This window comes from Papaver somniferum, chromosome 1 (assembly GCF_003573695.1).
Source record: "Papaver somniferum cultivar HN1 chromosome 1, ASM357369v1, whole genome shotgun sequence".
Taxonomy (NCBI): Eukaryota; Viridiplantae; Streptophyta; class Magnoliopsida; order Ranunculales; family Papaveraceae; genus Papaver; species Papaver somniferum.
Genome location: NC_039358.1, coordinates 106,264,173 through 106,288,985, shown reverse-complemented (window position 1 = coordinate 106,288,985; position 24,813 = coordinate 106,264,173). Strand labels below are relative to the sequence as shown.

The following is a 24,813-nucleotide window of genomic DNA, read 5'->3' as shown; positions in this document are numbered from 1 at the left end:
TAAATATATCTTCATTATTTAATTTATGCCTCGAGATTTGTACATGTTTAAAATATCATATCCAAGGGCTATAGAGCCCTTATTGTAGCTGTCACAGCAGGACTCGAAGATAAAAGAGATGTAGATTTCTTCTTTTGATTTCCCGTGTCTTCTATTTATAGAAGCATTACATAGGGTAGTTTTAGAGTAGTTTTTAATCCTGACATTTTTAGGGGCGACTCAAAAGGATTTAGGGGCGACTAATAAGACAAAAACTGGTAACCCAAACTCAAAAGCAGTCATCCCTTATATTTCAATTTTCGTAACGGCTAATTTGCCCTTCACAATCGGTAGTTAATACTACAATCGGTACCTTAGTTATAATCGGGAGAAATAGAATTTATGTTTAGTGTTAGGTTCATTTTTTTGAGTTTTTGAGTTTTAGAGTTGGAGAAGAAGAAGAAAAAATGGGAGAAAACATTTATTTTCTTAAAATCAATAACAAATATGGATGGGTATGAAGAAGAAGGTGAGAAACATCGTGCAGAATATCATGTTGAAGGTTCAATAACGATTAGAGAGACGACTAAATGCATTCAACGCCATTAACGCCCCAGAATCAATAGATAATAAAATACTTTATCTACCGATTATATTCTTCTGTTCTAATAGAGAAGCATCTTCATTCTCCACCGATTGTGATAGTAGCCCCAAATCTAGTTTTCTCAAAACTAATGGAATTTTGAATTTCTCTATTTTCATAATTGGTAGATAAGTGATGTTCATTATCTACCGATTGTGATAGTCACCCCAAATGTAATTTTTCCAAAGCTAATAAAATTTTGAATCTTTTTATTTTAATAATCAGTAGATAAGTTATGTTCATCATCTACCGATTGTGATAGTCGATCCAAATGTAAAAAGAATCAAGTCTAGTAAAATTTTGAATTTTTGTATTTTCATTATCGGTAGATAAGTGATGCTCATTATCTACTGATTATGATAGTCGTCCCAAATCTAGTTTTCTCAAAACTAATGAAATTTTGAATTTCTCTATTTTCATAATCGGTAGATAGCAATCTATTTTACCAACCGATGGGAATAAAAAAATCACGCCTAATTCTTTTTGGATCGCCCCTGAAAATGCCATGTTTTTAATTTTCCTACCGAACACTTCTTTTAAATTTAAAACGGGAAACGGGATATGTTTTAAAAAAAACAGCGGAAAATCATACCAAACAGGCCGTAAGGTTATCCCTAGGCTGGCATGCTAAGGTTATTTCCCAAATAGATGTCCAAATTCAATTAAGCCTATTCACTATTCAGCTTCTGATTAGTATAACAGTAGAAAAACTACACATCTCTCTGAAACCTGAACAAAATATGAGCAACAGCAATTAAGTAAACAGAATTTCTTTTCTACTCAAAGAAAACAGTATAGAGGAATTCTTTTTCTTGATATTTTTTTTTCGTAAGCCAAGATTTTTTTTGTCTACAAAAAACGGAGGGGACAAACAAAAAGAAAATATAAAAAACTAAAGTTGAATTATCCTTTGGCCATCAAGTGGGCAGATCTTTCTTTTTTCTACCCACAGGGACATGGTGTTAGAAAGGTAGGGATGATCTTTTTTCTACTATACTTTCTCTGAGCTCTCGCCAAAACTGCTGGGGAGGAGCCTCTCCATTGGCGCCCACCAAAACCGTTCTTCAGAGCCAACTGAACAAACTCTGAGTGCTTAGAGTCCGAAGAACCCAAGTTCACTGGCTCTCTCTTTTTCAAAGGTTTCAAAATATTGGTAAATAATTGTGACTGCAAGAAGAATTCCAGTTCCAGAACCAATTGCACCCATGAAATCAGCCAACACTGTCAATGCTCCAATGCACATACCACCAAAAGCTGCTGCTGTTGGGATGTATCGGTTCAATTCCTTCTGTAAATTGGACTCCCTATGTCCAGGCATCACCATTTGTTGCTCCTGCAAAAAAAATAAAAAAACAATTGGGATGATAAAAACGTGAAAAAAGAGTTGCACGGGCAGCACTTTCTAAGCCATCCAATTATTACCATTATTAACTAGACAACATATATATGCAGATGAATCGAAATTGAAATGTCAATGCATGGAAGGAAAGCAACAGCTAAAGACATTAAGCTAAAGATAAGGTCACTCATACACTTGCACCCACAGAACAACCTACATTCTAGAAATCTCTCCATTGACTGTTTTACTAAGTAAGAGAAGTCTTCAGTGCAAACCTTTATCAATAAATTACATACATCTTACACAACATATATAGTGATGTGCAGAGTCTTCACTATTCAGTGCAAATCAAAAGACGAAATCAAGTATTACATTACGAAGAAAGAACGCAATATTTAAGAATACCTTAAGCTGTTTAGCCACGTCTCTGGCAGAGGATCCAGAAACTTCAATCCAAGTCTTGGAGAACAGAGCACAAGCTGACAGCATAAATACAAGATAAAACAGCGCATGGAAAGGGTTGGCAGCCATATCTGCCAAACTGCAAATTATAAATGATATCCATAGAGATTAGTTATAAATAGCTGCAACTATGTGATGTGTCAAATGAAAAAAAGAAAAGTAAGAACGCAATTTCTACCTTGATGGGGCAGTAATGTAGTAAGCGATTCCACCAACAGGAATGAACTGACCACCTGAATATTCAGATTCCTTCCACTTTCCGAGCAAATTCACAAGGAAGTTTGTGCTGTACCGTCTGTATAGCAACTGTATAGAAAACAGTACAGGATTAGCGAAAGAGTTAGGCATCAAGTGGTATGCTAATTTTTAAATAGTAAGAATTAAGTATCTAAATCAAACTTCGCTGTAGTGTTCTATCTAACCTGGGAGATGAAGTAAAGGTTGGATACAAGAGCAGACTGCAGAATGATGGGCATGTTAGAGGTGTAGAACAGCTTAATAGGATATGAACCCTGTTGTCCACGAGCATTCTTTGACCTAACTGGAAGGACAACGCGAAACCCTTGGAAGTAGATAACAATGAGAAAGATCAAGACCGTTGCCAACAAATTTGTGACGTTTGGAAGGTTCTGCCGGTAGAATGCTTCACGCAGAGCACGAATCTTGTCTGTCCGAGTTATCAGCAGATGGAACAAAGCGATGACAGCACCTTCAAACTCGGCTCCGCGTCCACTGTTAATAGTAGTGGGGCTAAATGCCTTCCAGATGATATTTTCACTACAATAACAACAAAAAATCTCAGCGTCCTTGATCAAATAAAAGTATAAGCAGAAACACCAGAGCAAACACGGTCAGCAAGTTACCAGATATTAGTTGCAATGAACAGGGAAATTCCAGATCCAAGACCATATCCTTTCTGTAGAAGTTCATCTAAGCAGATGATAATAATACCAGCAAAACATAGTTGAATAATGATAAGAATTGCATTTCCAACCCCAAGCTGGCCAACACTACCATACATTCCAGAAAGAACATATGCAACAGCTTCACCAACAGCTATAAGAATACCAAGCAACTTCTGTGCACCATTTCTGGGAGATGAAAGCATAGAATAGAAAACGTTATAACACAGCAAACTAAAATGAGATAAAGAGCAAGCAATGCGTATAAAGAACTGCTGCTTTGCTATTTAATCAGGAATCTAAACACAACTAGAATAGGCATATATATTCCATTAAACATGTGAAATGGCATAGCTTAGAAAACTTACAATAGAGCACGATCCTCGCGGACGCTGTTGTCAACTTCGATGATCTTTGACCCAGCTAGAAGCTGCATCACTAGACCAGATGTCACAATAGGAGTAATTCCGAGCTCCATAACAGTACCACGGTTTGAGGCAAGGATGACACGCATCCAATATAACGGATCCGCACCTGTCGTTGAGTGTATGCCATAAAGAGGGAGCTGACTGCAGACCAGGAAAATGAAAAGAGAGATCACTGTGTATATGACCTTCTCTCTGAAGGGAACTCGCCGGTCAGCACTCTGAACTTCTGGCAGAAACGACAAGAATGGCCGAACTAGATGCAAAACTCGAAACCCCCCACCCATTTTATGTTAGACCAACGTCAATCAACCTGTTGACATCAAGTTTCAAAGAATATTCAATACAACATTCACTAAGTATATTCAAAATCATCTGAATTTAAACAATTTAAAGTTGATTTGACTTTTCCACGCCGTAATTTGAAGAACGATGCCCAGTAAGACATGCAATTAATACAATATTATGTAGTCAAACCAGACAACGAGATGGTGATTCAGATATTTAACCCTAACCAGACATCAATTCAGCTAATACAGAAATTTACAAAGAAACTTTTCATTTCAGTAGACACGTTTATAAAAATAAATAGATAGATAAAGGATATCAAAAAAAAAAAACTTCAATAATTGACACGACATTTCGGTTAAATCAAGAACAAACAAATTCGTAAAAGTAACACACGCCAAAAGATCTGTTAAGCTGTTGTAACAACCTCCCAACATATCCAATGTTCACTCAATTAAAAAACACAAAAAAGAGGTGGATACATTTTATAGGTCTACACACCAGATCTATAATTCACATTATTCATACAAAAATTCCATAAAAATATTCAATTAAAAAAACCAAATCTATTGATAATCCACACAAATTGAAACCAATTTACCAAACAGATCTGTTAACCAAATCAAAATACATATATACAATAGATCTACTATGCATCAGATCCATTAATTCATCAATCAATTTGGAATGAATACGTGCAATAAAAGCTCAACCTTGTATCTCAGAAAAAGAAAGCAGGATTTCCCTTTACTCGACGAATGAAAAGATGATGAATGAATAAGCTAAACGAAAGAAATACATAGGGTTTTATTACGAACCGATATAATGTGAAGACAATCCGAAGACGTTGAATAAAGGAAGAAAGAAAGAAAGGTCGTAGTTTCTACGATCACGTTTCTTTTCCTCTGTGTGTGTGTGTGTGGTACGTTTAAGAGAGAGAGGGAGGGTAGGGAGAATGAGAAAGAGTTGGTACAAGTAGTTGAAGAGGGGTGATTTGGAAATATTAATATTTTATTTTCACGTCCTTGCATTATTTAGAAACATACTGACCACTACCACCACGTTTACATATATACTATCTGACTTTCTAACATTAGATAAGATCAGTGCTATTGACAGCTATGATTTTTCCATGACTCACTCCGACCACTTATAACACGCCACGTCGGACTAATTTGGTCACCTTGTCACCGTGTTTCTCTATCATAATGGAATTTTGGGGGGCTGAAATTGTTTGACCGAGTATGTTGGGCTTGGTTATTAAACCCCTTAAGACCCATCATATCGCTCTAGCGGATTTCAAAACTCTGACGTTCCTACCAGGGAGAATAGGAACACTACTTCTTAATTACAGTCTGTTTATTTCATGATTGCTAAATGGGATACCTGGTTGTTGGATATTTTCAACGAACCCTTAATTTGTAGGCGCTACAGCAGAGTTCGTAGAAATTTTTTGTTTTAGGGTTTCTATGACAGTTAGAAAACCGAACAGAAAATTTCGTTTTCCCAACAGACACCATTGTTGGAAGAGATGTCTATTCTTTCTGAAAAGATGCATGTTGGAGATGAAGAGTCACCTTCAACAGATGTTAAACTCTCTACAAATAGCGTCCTTGTTTTCCATTCAAAACACATCAAAAACTCTCTATGTTTTCTCTCTAACAAGCATCATCATAATCAAAACCTGTGTGTTCTTGGTTGGGTCAAGGTTGTACAAGCTTTGAATCCAACATTGTTGTAGGGATTCAAGTATCCTGACGGCAATATTCATTGACCTATTTGTACTCGTCAATCTAATTTGGAAGGGTCGAATAATTGTCGAAAAGAATCTATTATTAGAGCCTTGAACCCAGAGACAACATTATTTTCTTCACCTTGTTTTAGTGTCAATTTTCCAACACAGGTTTAGCAGGGGTGCCATTTGAGTGATCCGACGGTCGGGATTGCATATAACTCTTTGTCTCATATGAAACAGTACCCCTGTTAATTCCGGTCACCCCCTTTAGTAATCATGGTTTATATCGGTCAGAATTCGCTCTCAAGTTGCTTTTGTTATTTTTGATTGTATTTTTGGGATAATCAGGCTCGAAACCGTTTATAGATTGTCCACATTCGATTAATATAGTCCCATAATAACCGATTGTAAGTGACTAAATTCAAGAATTTTTCTGTGAATTTTTTTCTTCCAGAAACGGTTTACATAAATGCCCTTATCAACCGATTGTAAATCTGGGCATTTCTTCGACTGTTTTGCTCATAATTTCTTCGTCTGATGTTGAAATGACCATATTCTTTTCGTGTTCAACTCGTATTTTTATGCTCTATAATATAAGTATAAAAATTTCTAGGTTTGTGTAAAAATTCAAACATGGTTAATGAACAGGTTGATATATGCATTAATGTATACCGATTGTGGTTAATGTTCATCACATCAACCCATAATCAGTTTATGTATGTGTACCATATCTACCGATTCTGGAGAACATCAACAACAATCGATATATGTTAATGCTTATATCGATCGATTCTGGTTGAGTTTTTGTTTATGGGTGAAAACTATTCCTGCCGAGTTTGGTAATTTGGGGTGTGTGGATGAGGAATGAATCTAAACCCTAAACAAATGCACTGCACGGGAGTGCTTGTGATTCGAGAAATCAATCTGTACAATTATGGCCTAAACCAAGAAATGGTCGTTCCAGACTTGCTTCGGTCACAAAGTGAAGGAGATGGGGTTGATCTTAGGGAGGGAAGCGAAGAAGGTGTTGAGATTGTGAAGGTGTTGCTATGTATGACTTGTATCAGAAATCTGAACTGGCTTGCAGAATGTAAGCTATCAGTTCCGGTGTTAAGATATGGTTGTATCAACACCTGCTTCTGTTGTCTTGTCTTTTCTGAAAATAGGGAGGAGAACCTATTTACACAAGTCATTGAGCCTAACCCACGTCTCTCATGGGAAGTGGAGAAAGTGGAGCGATGAAGTAGTGGAGTTGAGTGTGTTAGTGTTACACGATCAGTCTTTCCCACTTCTCCCATCATCACTAACCGTCCATGACATCCTGACACGTTCTTGTGATGGCGCGTTGTGCGCTGCACGCTGTAAACCGCCAGACCAATACCCCAGTATGTATCCCCCAGCTTGTGACATGATTGATGTCTCGAGTATGTGGATCGTGGGACCCACAGGAAGTAGCATGTAATGCTAGATTAAATAACTATGTTATTTAGGAAGTCGATATTTATGAAATATCGTGTGAATCCTATGCATGTAATGCATCGAATGTATTTAGCATGAGTGAAGCATCGTTGTTTTAAGGCTTAATGGAGTAATCACGATTAAGCGTCTTAAAATAGAGGCATGTCTAGCCATCTTCAAGTGATCGTTTGGGGCTGTACAGGTAAGTCCTGACGTGGCCGATCACTTGGTGTGGTAGAGTGACGGATGGTAATCACCACGACACCTCATTGACCAGTTAACTCCTGACCAGGGTTGTATAACCAAGCAGGTGAAGTTGAACGGACGAGATGATCTTTGAGACACTCATCTGCGACCGTTAGTGGAATTAGGGTTTATGAAGAGGTGCGAAAGCATCACCCTCCAGCTTGGTCGAATCCAAGCTTGGGACACGATTTTGGCAAGGACGATTTGGCATGCGTGTAGACGACATGCCGGTGTACATGTCCATACCTCATTGTCTCGTGAAAGTTTATTCTAGATCGCTCAATTTGTCCGGTAAAGAGGAGCGTCTAGGATTGATTTGTGACAGAGATTTTGTGCCGCAAAAGCCGCGCGTCATGCCAACTTTGGGTGCGCGTTTCGAGGCGACCAAGCCTGGTCGGTCTTGGCCGATTAGTCTGGTGTGTAGACGACGGGCTGGTGTACACGCCTGTATTTCATTGTCCTATAGAAACGTGATCTAAGCCACTCAATTTGTCCGGAAAAGTTGAGTGGTCGAGATTAGTTTATAATTGAGAGGTGTGATCACGCCTAGTTTGCGCGTGCGAATCGAAGCAACCAGGCATGATATGCCTTGGCCGATCGAGTGTAGAGATAGATGGGCCCACGGTGATCATGTTGATGTGCACCAGACCTGCCTAGTCTATTCTTGGACTCTTTCGTTCGTACATGAGAAAATGGACGCTCGTGATGTTCAAACCCCTAATTAGGGTTTCACCGGTCGTGCGTCATGCCTTGTTTGTGCGCACGAACTGGAACGATCAACTATAGTTAGTCCTGACCGATCAGTCATGTGTGTAGGCGGGCCTACAGTGATTGTGTTGACATGCTCTGGGCGCTTTGAATCTACATCTACACCCTCCATTTATGCCTGCGAAGATGGATGGTTGAGACTACTTTGCGATACATGTAATGTGTTGCAAACCCTAATTTAGAGTTTCTCGTCCACGCTGTTTTGGCTGGACGTATTGGCAAGCCATGCTACCCTTTTGGGGAGGCCGACCATGCGGGTCCGCATTGGACCGGTGGTGAATACTTCAATACCTGCTTGAGGGTTATGGATTCGATCTGAGCCATCCAATCATGCTGGTGAAGTTGGATGGTCGTGATCGTTTCTGAGACTGATGTGGACAGTCCAGATGCTCAATCGGGCTAGTATAACACTCCGAGAGTTATAGCCTGTACGGATATTTCGTACATGCTTCATTATTAATGCTTGGAGATTCGTGTTGCTCTGCTGAGAGCAACACTCAGTCGTCATGCCGCACCAATGATAAGAGTGGAGCAGTACAGGAAATACAAGGCTGGTCATACATTAATAATGTTATAAATTCACAAGGTATATGGGATTGTTGCTACATGCTCCATTTTAGGTGAATTAGTAAAGTGGAGAAGTATTCATCACTTATCAGTGGCTTTATCCTTTGCAGGATGTCAGCGCATAAATTTGGTTTTACAATTTTAGCCCTGAACTAAAATCCACCATCAACAGTTTCAGAAAAATTTGTTGAGAAATTTCAGAGTTTCATAGTTGAATCATTGATGAATCCCTCTTAAAAGGAACGGATTTAACTCAGTCACTTGAATTGTTTGTCGCTTAAATATTGTTTGAAACCCCAAAAAATAGAGAATTGAATTGTTGTTTGTGATTAGATTTTAGTTTTTGACTAGTTTGAAACCCGTGCTATGCACAGGAACTGGTGGAATTTCTTACACCGTTGGATCATGTCCACCGAGGCGGGGCTTCTCCCCGCACCCGTCCTAATAAAATTTCTAATAAGCTATTATAGAATTACTATCCAACAAATTGACAATAAACATTTAAAACTTTCAAATAATCAAATGTATGATACTATTATAATTAAAATATCTCACATGGTTTTGAGAACCAATTTCTAGTAAAACAATAATCAATTCTACAAATAAACAAAAATAAATAGATCTAAGTAATCTCAAAAATAAAACAGTTTAAACTCTAAATACTAAATCACCAAAGCTCATTCAAAATATTACATACTAAAAACATATATCTTCGTTTATCAGTAATTCTTATTTATAAGTAAATACTTCAATGCCATCTCCATCTATTTCGACCAACGGTGGCATCTTGGATCCCTTTCGCCCAATTTACCATTATGATTATCGTTGCTCTCAATAATGTTGTGTTTTCACCCAATCTAATATTTAATTTGTGCTATGCACCGAGCGCGATGATATTTGATCCCATTTGGTGGGGCGGGGTTTTGTCCCACAACCGTCCCAGAAATGATGCCAATTAACAATTGCATTGTATAATGAAAACACCGATTATCATTTGGTAGATTAAAAGTTGAAATCAAATTCACCAACTACGTATTGTTTAAAGTATTGGAGATAAATAAAATACTTGTGAAAAATTATACCAACATTTGAAATTAGTAAGTAGTTCATGACATTGCCAACATCAGTACAATTGGTAGTTTTTTTTTTAGAGCATTCGTCTTTTCAAAAATAAAAACGTTATTAATATAAAATAGATTGCAAACTCTAAATAGTGCAAAGCATATGAAGTGCTTCCCGTCAAAGAGTACGTAATCAAGAAAATGTACTGATATATCGTTTGATATATCAGTAAAATGGATTGTAAACTCTAAATAGTGCAAAACAAATGAGGTGTTTCCCGTCAAAAAGGACATAATCAAGGATATTTACTGATATGTACTAAAAATCATACTCACTATATAGTTGTATCGATATCTCATATTAAATACACTAAAAAAAAACGCGGTATTAATATAAAATAGATAACAAACTCTAAATAGTGCAAAACATATAAAATGCTTCTCGTCAAAGAAGATGTAATCAAGGAAACACACTGATGTATCTTTCTTCATAAATCATATACTTGCGTTAAGAATTAAGTGACAAACTCAATTGCTCTTCCAAACTCCAACTTCTTGTAGTTTTTTGCTAAGTCCATGATCTAACTTTTTATAGTTAAAAGAAAAATCACTCTCTGTGTATAGTTGTATACCTGACATTAAAGGCAACAAAAAGACATAATATTAATATATAATTAGATTGGTAACTCTAAATAGTGCAAAGCATATGAACTGCTTCCCGTCAAAAATTGTCATCAAGGAAATACACTGATATATCTTTATTATGAAATCATATACTTTCGCTAAGGCAAATTCAAATGGTCTCCCAGGCTCCAACTCCATGCAGTTATATGATAATCACACTAACAATATAGTTGTATTGATATATGATATTAGAGACGCAAAAAATACACACACTATATTGATATGAAATAGATTGCTAACTCAAATTAATGCAAAGCATATGAAGTGCTTCCCGTCAAAGAATAGGTAATCAAGAATATGTACTAATATATCTTGCCTAAATTATACTCCCTCCGTCCCACTATTAAGTGACCTATTTACTTTTAGATTTTATACCACTATTAAGTGACCTATACACTAAACAAGGAGATATTTTTAAAATTATCCTTTTAATATATTTTTTGTTTTGCATATGTTTGCGAACAACAGTTTATGGTCAACAACTGCGATAGTCAGATTTCGCGGATATTGGTCTCCGTTATTTTGAAGATTTGATTTTGTGACGAATAGTTGCGGCATCCAGATTTCATGTGATATCTTTCATTTGAAAGCTTCGTGTCTATAATAATAAACTCATGCAAGGTATAAAATCCTAAAACCTGTTTTTTTGTTTGATGATTTTCTGTTAATGATTTTTCTTAGACATAAAAAAGATACCAATTTTTTTTTTCCTTAGACATAAAAGATGCTGAATATGTTGACAATCTCAAATCGCAAAAATTACATTAATTCTAAGATATTAAACGATATTATTCCCAGAAAAAAAAAAGGATTCTTAGAGTTGGTCTTTCATTGTAAAGCATCCAATAAAAGTGCGAATATTTTTTTCTTCATAATATTGTTTATTCTGTGAAAAAATAAAATAAGTGTACTCTCTAACTATAAATGAGTTTTAATATTTTTTGCTTAATATTATTTATCCCATACAAAAATAAAATAAGAATAAATTCTATCTTTATTCCTACACTGCGAGTTATGCTCGATATTTTTGGACAAAAATATTGCAAGAAAATATATGTGGAAATTTAATTCTATTGCAAAGCAATGTAAAAAGATATTTAATATTTTTTCTTGGACATTCCTTCTTCTTAATTTGTTCTTCTTTCGTTTGTATTTTATTTTGTAGTTGCTGCCTTCCTGGTGACAGGAGCGCAATACTAATATAACGTAAGAATAAAAATCATCTTTTATTTTCTTCTAGGGTTTTTGTTTAACTTAAATCACTTTTCGGGCATTCCTAAGATTCTTCATTGTTCTTCTTTGATTTGTATTTTATTTTGCAGTTGCTGCCTTGCTGATGATATGAACGCCAATACTAAAATGTAATGTAACAATAAAAATCATCTTTATTGTTTTTTTCTTTTTTTTTTCTAGGGTTTATGCTTGGCTTCTAGGGTTTGTGTTCGTCTTAAATTGTCTCATATACTATAAATGTCTAAATAGTGTTTGCGTTTTTGTTTTCAAGGTCTCAGGATGTTTTCCTTTGATTTAGTCGAACAATGAACACGAGTTCAAATTACTTCTAACATCAGCGCAATCTTTTGGTTGCTCAATTCGTTATTTTCCAGCATTTGGTGATGGTTTGTTTATGCCTGGAGCATTTGGTTCTCCCGCTGCCAGGTGGGTGCACTTCTCTTTCCTTCAAGGCTTCAACCCGTGAGTGGAAAAATCTTTATATGTAAGACCTTAACATCTCCAACACCATTAATTGGAGTTTATGATCTGAGATCATATCTTGAGATCTTACTCTTTTTAACATTGATGTGCGATTCAATTTTGGTATGACACCTCTATTTATTTTCTCCATTTTGTGATCCCCATTAAATGTGTAGATTTCAGAAAATTTTACTGCAAATATTGTCGGTTATATTTTTTGACATTTGTTTAGTAAATTTCATCAAAAATATATATAATGGAATGTATCAGTTGTGGAAGTCCAGGCGTAAGAGAGTACATATGTGCTCACTTTTTGCATATGTGCATAGGTGCTAGGGTATTGGGCGCTTAAGGGAGGTACTAAAATTGAGCGAGCGATTTTAACTGTTTTTGTCCATTAATATTTTTCTTGATCATCTCCCTTAATGTATTAGTTTTTGAAAGTAAAAACACATCCTTGACACAATGTTGTAGCTTTGAGTCTTTTATGGCCTATAATTTTTCTTTCATGGCTGCTCTGTTTTTGTCATGTTCTAGATCAATGCAAATGGCATGACCTACAAGCAAATGACTTTATAGGTGGGTATCCAAAGCCGATGAAAGACTTTGGTTGAAGGATTTTAGTCAGAGTACGATATATTCTCTTATAGCAACATTGCATTCTGCACTTTTCAGATATATCCACAGGAGAGTTCACGGAATTTATGTTCCGCTGGATAAAATTAATGAGTACGTGGTAATAAACTTTCAACGGTACCTTGGACAAGTAGGAAAAAAGCATACAATCAAATGGGTTTTTGTAGCTGGCGATGCAAAAAGTAGGTTTACGACCTCTTCTACATTTTTTTTTCTTAAAAGATAATTTAAACCAAGAAAGTGTTGTCATGCGCTGATAGTTATGATGCTAAAAAATGTTGTAAATTCGATGCTAGCAAATATAGTCTATGGAGTTCCAAGGGTTGTGTTCCATATTTTTTCTATTTCTTACTGTGTTTATTTGTCTTCTTTAAGAATGTGATCTTTTCTCTTTTAAATTTTCGTCTTGACACAAATTAACTACTGCCATCCCTGATTGAGGATAGCCGGCAGGTGCAGATAGAACTTCTCATGAAAAAAATATGGGCATACAACCTAAAGAACAAATGAAAGGTGCAAAGTCAACTTTCGCCGTACCTCCGGTAAGCCAATATCTAACCAGTATGATTTGCTTATTTAAATATCATTAGCTCAGTGTAGCCTTGGAAAAAAATTATTGCGGCCAGTTCAAGTCTCAAGAATAATTCTATAAGTATACAAATCCAAATCAAGCAATGTCCAACCAACATTGGCATTTTTGAATAGATAAATCCAACCCATCCTAGAAGAGGAATCCTGAAAAGGATGTTAGCTCTTTTCGCGTTTCTCCTTAATCCGGTATATGTATATGGCTTGATATACTTGAAAAAGATGATCGAGAATGGTTCCCTTGAAGAAAATCATCTCCCTTTGGTGTTGGTGGTTGCGCTTGAGCTCAAGGAGTTGCTATAGCTGGAGTCGTTCAAGTCTCATTTCCATCCAAGAACATAAATAGCTTGAATAGAGAAAAATTCTCAATTAATCAACCCACTAAACATCAACAAGAGAAACAAAGAGCATCAGTCCGAGAGGCGAGAAAGAGAATTACCTAGATTTGGCAAATATCTAGCAAGCCTTTCAGTAATAATCTTGGTGATAATTTTAAAGCAAAAATTACTAAGACCAATTGGTCTAAAGCTTTTAGCAGTTTTAGCCCCTTTAACTTTAGGAATCAAGACAAGAAAGTTTGAATTCATACCACTTGGTATTATGTTGTTCCTCCAGCAGAATTGAATAACATCCAATAAGTTTTCTTTAATGATATCCCAAGTTTCTCTATAAAAAACTCCAGTAAAACCATCAGGCCTGGTGCACTATCAGCATTCAAATTAAAAACAGCCTTTTGTATTTCCTCTTCATTTGGACATTCTTCCAAAAAAGTATTGTCAGCTTCAGAAATGAGATGAGGTACAACATCAAATATTGATTCATTAATCTGAACTGATTGGTATTCAAATTTCTTCTTGAAATAATCAATTAAAATCTCTGAAATACCATGTTGAGTTGTTATAATATCACCTGAATCATTCTCCAATTCAGAAATAGTATTCTGAGCTTGTCTCATCTTTATAGTAGTATGAAATTTTTTGAAATTCACATCACCATCTTTAATCCAATTCAATCTTGCTTTATCTCTCAAAAAAGTATTATAGTTATTTGCAGCCTCTTCATATTTACCTCTAGCAGTAACCAAATTATTCAATAAAGAAATGTTGGCAGGATCAACATCTGATTTAATTGTTTCTTCCATAACCTTATCTTCAGCTTTTTTAAGATTTTCCTGAACATTTCCAAAAACTTCCCAATTCCAAGCCTTGAGAACTTTTTTCAGCCTTTTTAATTTGTTCATAAAAATAAAGATAGGATTACCAGTTAGGTCTTCATTCCAAGAATCCATAACCACTTGTAAGAAGGTAGAATGAGTAAGCCACATTTGTTGAAACCTGAAAGGAGTAGAGCTCTTCCAATAATAGTGTCAGAACCAATAAGAGGACCATGATCAGAAATACCTCTTGCAGCTACATGATAATGCCAACCACTAAAAGTATCAAGCCATTTCAAGTTAAAAAGTGCTCTATCCAAATTACATAGAATTCTTTTATTCCCAACTCTGCTATTACACCAAGAGAATTCTAGACCACTTTTAGGAGCCTGAATTAAACCACAAAAATCAACACAATCTTTAAAATCACTCATTGCAGAACTAAGAGGACATCTACCACCTTTTTTCTCATCAGCATTTAACACAATGTTAAAATCACCTATTAGAAGCCAACGTTTATCAAGCAAACTTATTTCATATAAATCCTCCCACAATTCACTTCTATTCACTGTATAAAAATTTGCATGAATACCAGTCACCAAAACACCACCAACCTCCGCAGTAATACATTGACTAGAAGATTTAATCACTTTGGGAGCTTGAATAAAACAATTCCAAAAACCAAATGTTTCCTTTATTATTGTCTTTAGAGTTATGTATAATTTTATGATGCATACCAGACAACGTTATTCCAGATTTGTGAGCTTTAATTTTTGGTTCCACAACCCAAACCAGAGTTGGATTATTTGTTTTGACTAAAGAATATAATTTATCCTTGTCCTTTTGGATTATTTCGAGATTTTCATAAATAGTAGATTTACTTACCTCAATGTTTTTTAGGTTCTCTAGCTCTGTATGTAGTTTTGCTTCTCGATCATGACCTTCTTCAATTTGTTTTTTGTAACTTTCCAAGACTTCGAGATAAGTTTGACCATCGCTTATACGTTCTATATCCTTATATAGGATATCAAGTTCCTTTTTCAGATATTCATTCTCTTTACAAAGTATATCACATTCAAGTGCCTTTGACTTTGGAGTTACTTCAGTATCCTCTTCAGGTGTGCATTCTGTTACAACATTGCTCGGTCGAACTTGCATGCGTTGCTATCTTAAGCATGTTTGTCAATGTCAGTGATCAAAACTATGAGTCTTGATTTCTAACCTATTTAGATGTCTCGGAACTAGGACATAGATTGTGTAGTTGAGATTTAGGATTCACGGCGTTCATCTCTTGAAGATGAAGAACTACTTAGGGGAGCTTGTGGAACTTCATCGACAAAAGGTATGTGGAGACTGCAACTTATCTATCACTTGGAAAGTCTATTTCTACTATATCTCCTATATTGAGACATAGTCGTGTTACCATATAGTTTTCTATTATACACATTTGAGATTTCAAGATGAGTTTATCTCGCTTATATATTTCTCGGAATATGTATTGGAAAGCTTTCGCTTCGGCCGAATTCATCTTACATTCGTGACGAAAGTACGAATAAGATCATATGAAAATTGTTGAGTCAATCTCACATGGTTTGTGTGATACAATCATTTGGTGTTGTCTTGGAATGTTTCATTATGATAATTTCAATAACTTAAAAATCGCTTTGACGAAAAATAGTTTGTGAACACCAACTATATAACGTCCTCTAAGAAAGTTTCAATGATTGAAATAAAGAGTTATGAATCATGTAGCCATGTTTGGATATAAACATATTGTGTTAATCACATTAATGTACAAGTCCAAAACCGGGAACCTGAAATATGCGTACCCGTACGCATACTGGTGGTTACGGATTCTGGGAAAGTATGCGTACCCGTACGCATACCGGCGGAAACTTCACGTCCGTGAAAATCTGCTGGAGTTTGGAATGTGTTGAAGTATGCGTACCCGTACGCATACTAGCGTAACCAAACTCAAGTCCGGCTACTCAAGTATGCGTACCCGTTTGCGTACTTAAGTGGGTTACTTTCTAAAATCGGTTGGGTACATGAACTTAAACATTTATATAATAAGGAATGCAATCTGCAAACCGCGGCTATAATGTTCATGAATTGATTCGAGTGAATCAAACATATTCTGTTTCGATTGTGTTCTTGTATACTTATATGAGAATATAGCAATTGAAGACTCTTTAACTAGTTTCATTTGAGTCATTTGAACTAGTTATGGATAAGATGAATATGGTTGGTATGAGAGTTATAATATGGCTAACTTCAGTTGACCGTTGTTGAGCCAACATGGGTGTACACGTTTGGGTACGATTCATAAACCTAAGTGAGGGTACATTTCATTTGTGTGTAACAAGCTAAGTTCGATCTAACGGTTGAAAGATATTAGCTTGGTTGAATCAGGTTTTTCATATAACGGTGAATATTGAATGCTTTGTTACCAAGGTAACTTGGATTGCAAACCCTGATTTGAAAACTATATAAAGGAGAACTCTAGCAACTGGGAAACCTAATCCCCACACCTCCTGTGTGTTAGTAGTTGCATAAGCTAGAGTCGATTCTCCTTTAACCTTAGGTTTTCCTACACCTTGTAGGTTAACGACTTGAAAGACTTCATTGGGATTGTGAAGCCAGACCCAACTATTTCTCTTGTAGTTGCGTGTTCTGATCTTGCCCGATTCTATCGTTTGAGTACTATCTTCTCTAAGATTTTCTCGAGATTAATTTCTCCGATAGGCAAGATAAAACGTGATCACAAACATCTTCGTCTCATCGTTTGTGATTCCACAATATCTAGTTTCACCATCATACAATTTAGATTATTGTGAGCTGATTGATAATACTAAGCTGTTCTTCGGGAATATAAGTCTGGTTTATCAATTGGTTCCTGTTCACCTTGATTTATCAAAAGACGGAACAAAAACTCTTGGGTATTTCTGTGGGAGACAGATTTATTCAATCTTATAGACTTTTCTGTGTGAGACAAATTTGTTTATCAAGTCTTCGACTTTGGGTCGTAGAAACTCTTTGATGTGGGTGTGATCAACTAAGGGAATCAAGTGCGTAGTATCCTGCTGGGATTAGATACGTAAGGAGCACAACCGTACCTTGAATCAGTATGAGATTGATTAGGGTTCAACTACAGTCCAGTCCAAAGTTCATTCGTAGTAGGCTAGTGTCTATAGCGGCTTAATACAGTGTGGTGTTCAATCTGGACTAGGTCCCGGGGTTTTTCTGCATTTGCAGTTTCCTCGTTAACAAATTCTGGTGTCTGTGTTTGTAGATGGGGAAAAAAGATTTGCTGGTTTTAAAGAATTGAGGAGACGACCGTACGGAGGAGACTCCTCGAACCGAGCGAAATGTTAAACCTCACACAGATGCACCGTTGCAGAGGGGGTGCTTTAGATTCGAGAGATCAATCTGTAGTACTCCGGCCTAAATCAAGACAATGACCGTTCCAGAGTAAATTCGGTCACAAGAGAGGATGGGTTGATCTGTAGGAGGGAAGCTGGGAAATGTGTGGAATCAATGGTAATCAAAGATTGTGGGTATGTGAATTCCGAATACGATAAGATCTGAATGATTGAAATTTCTCAATTGAGAGTAGTTGCTCAATTGATGAGTTGATGATCTCGTGTTGTCGATGAGACGTGAGATTGATGATACTGTTGATGCTGATTCAATCATGATTCAGAGACTTATTTATATTGCTGGAATTTTAGACACCATGATCCCATGAAGTGTGACAGGTGACGGAATCAAGGAGTGGGGAAGTGGAGATCGTGTTTGAAACCAGTTGCTCATCGTGTGGAGACTTGGTCGATTTTCCACCCACTACCTCGTGAATTCCTTCAACTGATTGCACGACTTGCTCATATTCTATCGTGCGTTTGAACACACGTGTCGTAGACCGCCAGACCAAAACCCTAAGTGATATCCCCCCAAGTGACACGATTGACGTCTCGTGGTATGTTAGTCAATTGATGACTTCGTGGTTTGATGGGACGATGAGTCCATGTAGTTGCTGAGTTGAACATGATGTTATGAAACTCATGAGTTGAACATGTCATGAGACAGAGGTATAGTTCTTACGATGAAGTGAGCAAGTATTGCTCATTCGATGGATCGTTGAATATTGATTGTTGAACCAATATTCCTTGGTTTGAGAAAATATTTATCATCTGAGCAAGTGTTGCTCATGTGATGAATTGTTGAATATTTGACCGTCTGAGCATGTGCTGCTCATCTGATGGCTTATTGACAACGTACCAAATGTAGAACCGAGCATAATTAATAAAATTAATGACCATGAGGTCGTCGTAAAATTATTTAGGTTGGAATCTGGAATGATAATCCTTGGATTCAGAAACCCTAATTTGATCAATTAATGATGAATTCATGGTTCGTCAGAAGTTTAACCATGGGACAAAGGAGGGAGCGACTACATGGGACCGTGGATCAACCATGTAGTATCCATATGCTCACGTGAGCAAATACGAAGAACTCCTGAAGAGTTGACGATTTTTTGGTGGAAGAATGATTAGATGCTGGCTTAATCATTTATTCAAAAAACACGTCTGAGCCTTAGGTGAGAAAACCTAATTAATTACGACGAGGCAAGGGACCGACCATGGGGTCATGAAATCGGCCCTGGGTTGTCACGTGACCGCCTGACGATCGCTTCATGAAAATCCAAAGTGTTTGGAAGAGGTTTGGACCTAATACGAGCAATTGTGCAAATTTAGGTCAAAACTGTGAAAATTGATGGGACCGGCTTCCGTGAGCCAAAGAGCCAATCTTGGCCGGTCAAGATAGCGTGCTCGTGTCCCCAAGGCGTCCGCGTCTCAGTCCTGAGAATTTTGATATTTTCTGGCGTGCAATTGAACATCCATTCGAGAACATATGCCAAAATTAGGATTTTGACGAAACTGAGGAAAACACCATGAGATGATGAAAAATAATTATAAAATAAGGAATGAGGAGGCGTGGGACCACCGTGGTCAAGGCATGGTCGTCCGGTCGTGACCACGGTCCCGTGGTGCCTTTTCCTTAATTTTATAATATTTTGATGATTTTATGAAAAATTCATGAATTTTGAGAAATTTGATGAATTTAGGGAGTTTCCATGAATTGAAGGAGTTTTCATGAGTTTATAGAAGCAAAATATTAAAATAATAAAAAAAAACGGCGTGTGGGACCATGGAGGCATGGCCGGCCGGCCGGCTATGGACCGGTCCCACGAGTTTTTCATAATTTTTTAATATTTTTAGGTATTTTTGATGATTTGAGGGAATTTTTCCTAATTTGAGAGAAATACCATAAAATCAAGGAATTTGATGAATTCAAGGAAAAATAGGATAATAATAAAATAATAAAGCAAAGGGCGTGTGGGACCGGCTAGGGCATGGCCGGCCGGCTAGTGGCCTGGTCTCACAAGTTTTCATAATTTTATTTTATTTATTATTATATGATGATTTGTGCAAAAATACCATGAAATCAAGGAGTTTTTTCATGAAATTAGAGAAATAATAATAATAATAATAATAATAATAATAATAACGGGCCCTAACTCAGCTGGTCAACCCCGTTCTCCAAAGGTGATGCGTTCCAGGAGGTCCCAGGTTCGAGTCTTCGATGGCGTAACATTGCAGGAATTAACATGGAAGGTGTTGTTAGCTTGCCCCCCTTGTGCCACAATCTCGCCCCCAGTCCGCCGTTTCGGCTCCCCTTGGCAAGGTTACCCATGAGGCCCGCTGGTAGGCTAGTACAGCAACCTGTTCAATTAATGTAGTAGTATGTCGTTGGAGCCTAGCTTGTTAGGCTTCCAAACTAGTTTCATGTAATCATCGTTCTCCCATTAATGGAAAAAATTTATAATAATAATAATAATAAAATAATAAGAAACCGTGGGGTGTGAGGCCGGTTGGGACCAAGGCATGGCCGGTTGGCCAATGGTCATGCCCCACACTCCTTTCCTTAATTTTATATTATATTTTATGGATTTATGGAAGTACCATGAAACCGAGGAGTTTCCTCGAGACGAAGGAGATTTAATAAAATGAGAGAATTTTCATCAAATCGTGGAAAATAATAAACTGCATTAAAAATATAAAACTGGCGTGGGATTGACCACGACACGGTCGGTCGGTCGTGTGTCCGTGCTCCCAGCACCCTGGTCAATATTTTTAATTATTTATTATTTTCTTCTCTATTTTGCATAGGTTCATCGTTTCGTTGTAGTTTTGAAATACTCGTTCGTGCGGTGACTGTTAGTGTATCGTCGTTGAATACACCTTCACCATTTGGATCGGGGCTTACTTAGAGGTAGCTCAGACGCCCGGTTGTTATTACTAATTGTGGAATTCGGTGGAGAATAATTCACAAAACTGAGAAATAAGATAAGATCAGCTGAGGATTCGACTACGAATTCAGAATAATAAAGTGAGCATTACCATTCCATGGGATCGTAGATTCGACCATAGAATCATAGTAATTAAGATTTATCTATTACCATTTATGAGACCAGTTGTGGATTCGATCACGAAATCGGAGTAATGAGATAATATAGTTATTGTTATTCTATGAGATCAAGTTGTGGATTCGATCATAGAATCAGAACAATTGTTTATTGTCATTCCGGGGGACCAGTCGCAGATTCGACCATGGAATAGGAGCAATTGTTATTGCCATTCCATGGGACCAATCGTGGATTCGACCATGGAATAGGAGCAATTGTTATTGCCATTCCATGGGACCAGTCGTGGATTCGATCATGGAATAGGAGCAATTGTAATTAGGAATAATTAACTTTGTGGCTCTATACTAGTAGAACAAGCTGTCTAGGAGCATTAATTATCCCGATATGAGCTTGTCGGTAAGTCATATCCTTTATATAGTCAGGGTAAACTCGTTGTTTGTTCCTGAAGACGTTATCGCTCTATACTAGCAGAGCAAGCTGTTTAGGAGCCGTCCATCTCGTGATACTATATAGAAATAATCACTGAAAGTATTAAGTATTCATGAGATATGTCGTTGTCCAGTCGTGAGACTACATATCTACATGTACTCTGAGAGAAAGTACTCTCCGTTGAGAATTCGATGAGAGACCCGTGTCTCAATACCCACGTCTGATTGCTGTATCAGAGCTTCGTATAATTATGTGTTTACGATTTTAGCCCTTGTCGAAAATCCACCATCTACATTAAGTCCCATGTTTACTGAGGAAAGCTGTGTTCCTCAATCAGCATTAACTGGTGATTTTTCGGCCATAAATAATAATACCAGTAATTGAACTTAGTCGTAAGTTGAGACATTACCGGATTTAGAGAGCATGAGCAAACCACGACTTGATGAAGTCTTCAATGTCATGATTGGAGCATCGTTTGATGAGCATAAAGTGGTAGCACCGCTGATTTGGTGATGGAACCTTGGTCGTTTAGGATTCGTGGGCCAGGCCCAAGAAAGGAATCCGTTTTAGCACGGATGCTCGTTCGTTCGTTAGTTTAAGAAACAACAAAATAGACCTGAGTCTAACGATAAAATTTTTGTCTATGAGCTTTCACGAAAAACAAAATTTTATTTTTAAAATATGTGAGATCTCACAAAGTGGAATAAACTCTCGTTTTAAAGGTGGATGCTCGCGTGAATGAGCAAAATATATATATTTTTCAAATTCACGTGAGTTTCACGTTAAAATATATTTTGTAAAATCAATGTTTTGATTTTGAACAATTGTTGAAAGTAGACAACCATACATGGTGAAAGAATGTATATATGTGAGTTTTCACAATCGTAGAATGGATGTCTGTCCAGATTTTGAGAAACCAGTGAATGTTCACATTGTAAAATTTACGTGGGTTGTTCACGGTTTTGTGAAAATCATGTCAGAATTTTGCTCGTCTTAGCAGGTTTGAAGGAACGAGCAAGATTTGAAGTATTAACTCATGTATTGTTAGTGGAATCGTAAACATGTAAGAGTTGAAAGTTACCATTTTTGCAGACGCTGATGTGAGCATCTTTATTCCATGATTCGTTGTTTTGCTGAATCCTGCGCTTTGTATAAATTATGGGCTGAATGTTATGCATCTGTCACAGCCACTTTGCAAGAATGACTGACTCCCATGATGACACTTTCAAAGACGATGTTTCCAGGGATGAAATCTCCGCGGGTGTAACTTCAAGAAATGGTACTTCTGGGACCTCTGAGTGATGGTGAGAGATCCTTCATACTGAGTTGTACTCCTGGTTATTTCATCAACTATACCACAGGATGATCATGTAGTGAGGTTTCAGATCAATGTAGACTCCTCGGAAATGGAAGAAAGTCTTCGGGGCGGAGCACCCAGAAGTAAGGACTACAGGATGTTAGCAAATGACGTGCAGTCCCCAGCCGTTTCTTTGGTGAGTTGTTAGCGCTCCTTGTGTCATGACTTTTTCCTGCCCGTGCAATTAGGATCACGAGACCAAGGTTTTGTTATTTATTTTCAGACCTTTTCTCCATCGATTGACGGTCTTCAACTTGTTCCCAGGCGAACAATTCAGGAATCCAGTACTGATGAAGAGGTCGATGTAAATATCTCTTTCGTGCAGGTGATCGCGGCATCTCCTTGAATGAAATAATAATAATTTTTGTTGATGAATCCAGGAAGAAATCATTGTAGATAAGAATCATGTTGATGAAGCGCACTCTTCTTTGGGAGATGGGAATATGGAGAATTCCCGAAATCCCGAACCGAATGGAGATAACGGTGTTGTCAACGGAGATTCTGGCATCGTCGAGCCTTCAAATGATTTAGAGACTCCCTTAGTAAGTATATCTCCTGTAATTTCTTCAAAGAAGTATGATATCGCTGATTCGTGAATGAATGAATGAATATACATGTGAATTTATGGATAACTTTGCCGAAATACGTCACCGGAAAATTTCAGACTTCAGATTTTACTAGAAACGATGTAGAATCTTCGTCCGAAGTCGGATTTTCGTGGTTTGCATATGTATCTTCAAGCCCAGGAAATTTACAATATTTATTGAAGAAGCTCGTTGAAGTTTGAGCATGTTTAGGGCCTGAAAAAGGCGAAATAGTGAACTTCCAGGAGACCTTCAGAACTTTTTTAGATGGCATGTTGCTCCATGTTTTAGCCACATCTATTTGATCGTTCATCGGATTGTCATGAAATTTTGAGACGTTGTAGAGGATATACATACGAAGAGAATGGTATATAACCCATCTTCAGATTCCTCGTATATTGCCCCCACTTCGTCTTTTAGTACAGAGCAGAGTACAGTTTCTTCAGACGAGGTTACCGTAAAACGTATTTTCATGACTTTCATGCTATTTGCTCGTGCCTTGAGTGTATAATGGTTAATATTGATAATGTTGGATTTCTTGTATGATGTATTTTATGATCTCATTTGGTTTCAAGCTTAAATGACTCTAACCTCATGTAATCTTCGTATTAGGTGCCAAATACCGAAGTTGAGGATATTGAAACCAATGAGGATAACTCAAACTGCCCTGGAGTTATTGATGAAGAGATAACCATCTATGCACTTCAAGGCCATGAGAAGTTTGTCATTGAAGTCTTGGAAACTCAGATTGTTGCTGCTTCAGTGATAGAAGAAACCGAAACACCAGTAGAGAATACTGAAGAAACTGTTGCCCTGGAGGCTGCTCCAGTAATTGAGAACCATATAGTGGTGCGTGAATATCCAAGTGCAGGAGTTTCTTTTGATCCTCTGTTCGATGCTTCACTCCCGTATCATGAACTAGTTGGTGGATTCAGCGTTCCCATTGGATATGCAGGCTTGTACGAGAAACCGTGGAAGATGTATGGGCACATCATCGTTACCAAGGATCCGGAGCATAGTTATTTCTTGATGAGGCAAGTAGAAGCCATATTGCATGTTATAAATGATATCCGCATCACAACTGGAAATACTGTCACCCGGGATGTACTCTTTGATTGGGAGTACAGCTTGAAGAAAGATGAAGAACTTGGCTTCAATTTGAAGTGGCTTCGTCAAAAGATTGATGTTATAAGGAAAGCGGTGGAAGGTGACACTTCTTTCACCACCAGTGATGCCGTGTTGAAGAAGATGGATGAAGAAAAGCAGAAATCTTATTTTGCTGACTTTCTTTAGTTTTTTTTCCATGATATCTTGAACCTTGGACTTC

General features: G+C 37.2%; 1 protein-coding gene across 1 annotated transcript; it reads right to left on the bottom strand.

The window, feature by feature from the left end:
- Nucleotides 1-1,376: 1,376 nt before the first annotated feature.
- Nucleotides 1,377-5,046, bottom strand: LOC113295877 (protein transport protein Sec61 subunit alpha-like). Its single transcript, XM_026544210.1, has 7 exons — nt 4,752-5,046; nt 3,694-4,063; nt 3,287-3,514; nt 2,846-3,200; nt 2,602-2,729; nt 2,367-2,502; nt 1,377-1,955 (listed from the first exon to the last, which is right to left on the bottom strand). The coding sequence occupies exons 2-7, from the start codon at nt 4,035-4,037 to the stop codon at nt 1,716-1,718; spliced, it is 1,431 nt and encodes a 476-aa protein (XP_026399995.1). The 5' UTR covers nt 4,038-4,063; nt 4,752-5,046; the 3' UTR covers nt 1,377-1,715.
- Nucleotides 5,047-24,813: the final 19,767 nt, after the last annotated feature.

Coding starts and splice junctions, on each gene's coding strand:
- LOC113295877 (XM_026544210.1), bottom strand. CDS start 4,037: ATGGGTGGGGGGTTTCGAGTTTTGCATCTAGTTCGGCCATTCTTGTCG. Junction 3,201..3,286: donor TTCATTGCAACTAATATCTG/GTAACTTGCTGA, acceptor TTGTTATTGTAG/TGAAAATATCATCTGGAAGG. Junction 1,956..2,366: donor ACGTGGCTAAACAGCTTAAG/GTATTCTTAAAT, acceptor TTTTTTTTGCAG/GAGCAACAAATGGTGATGCC.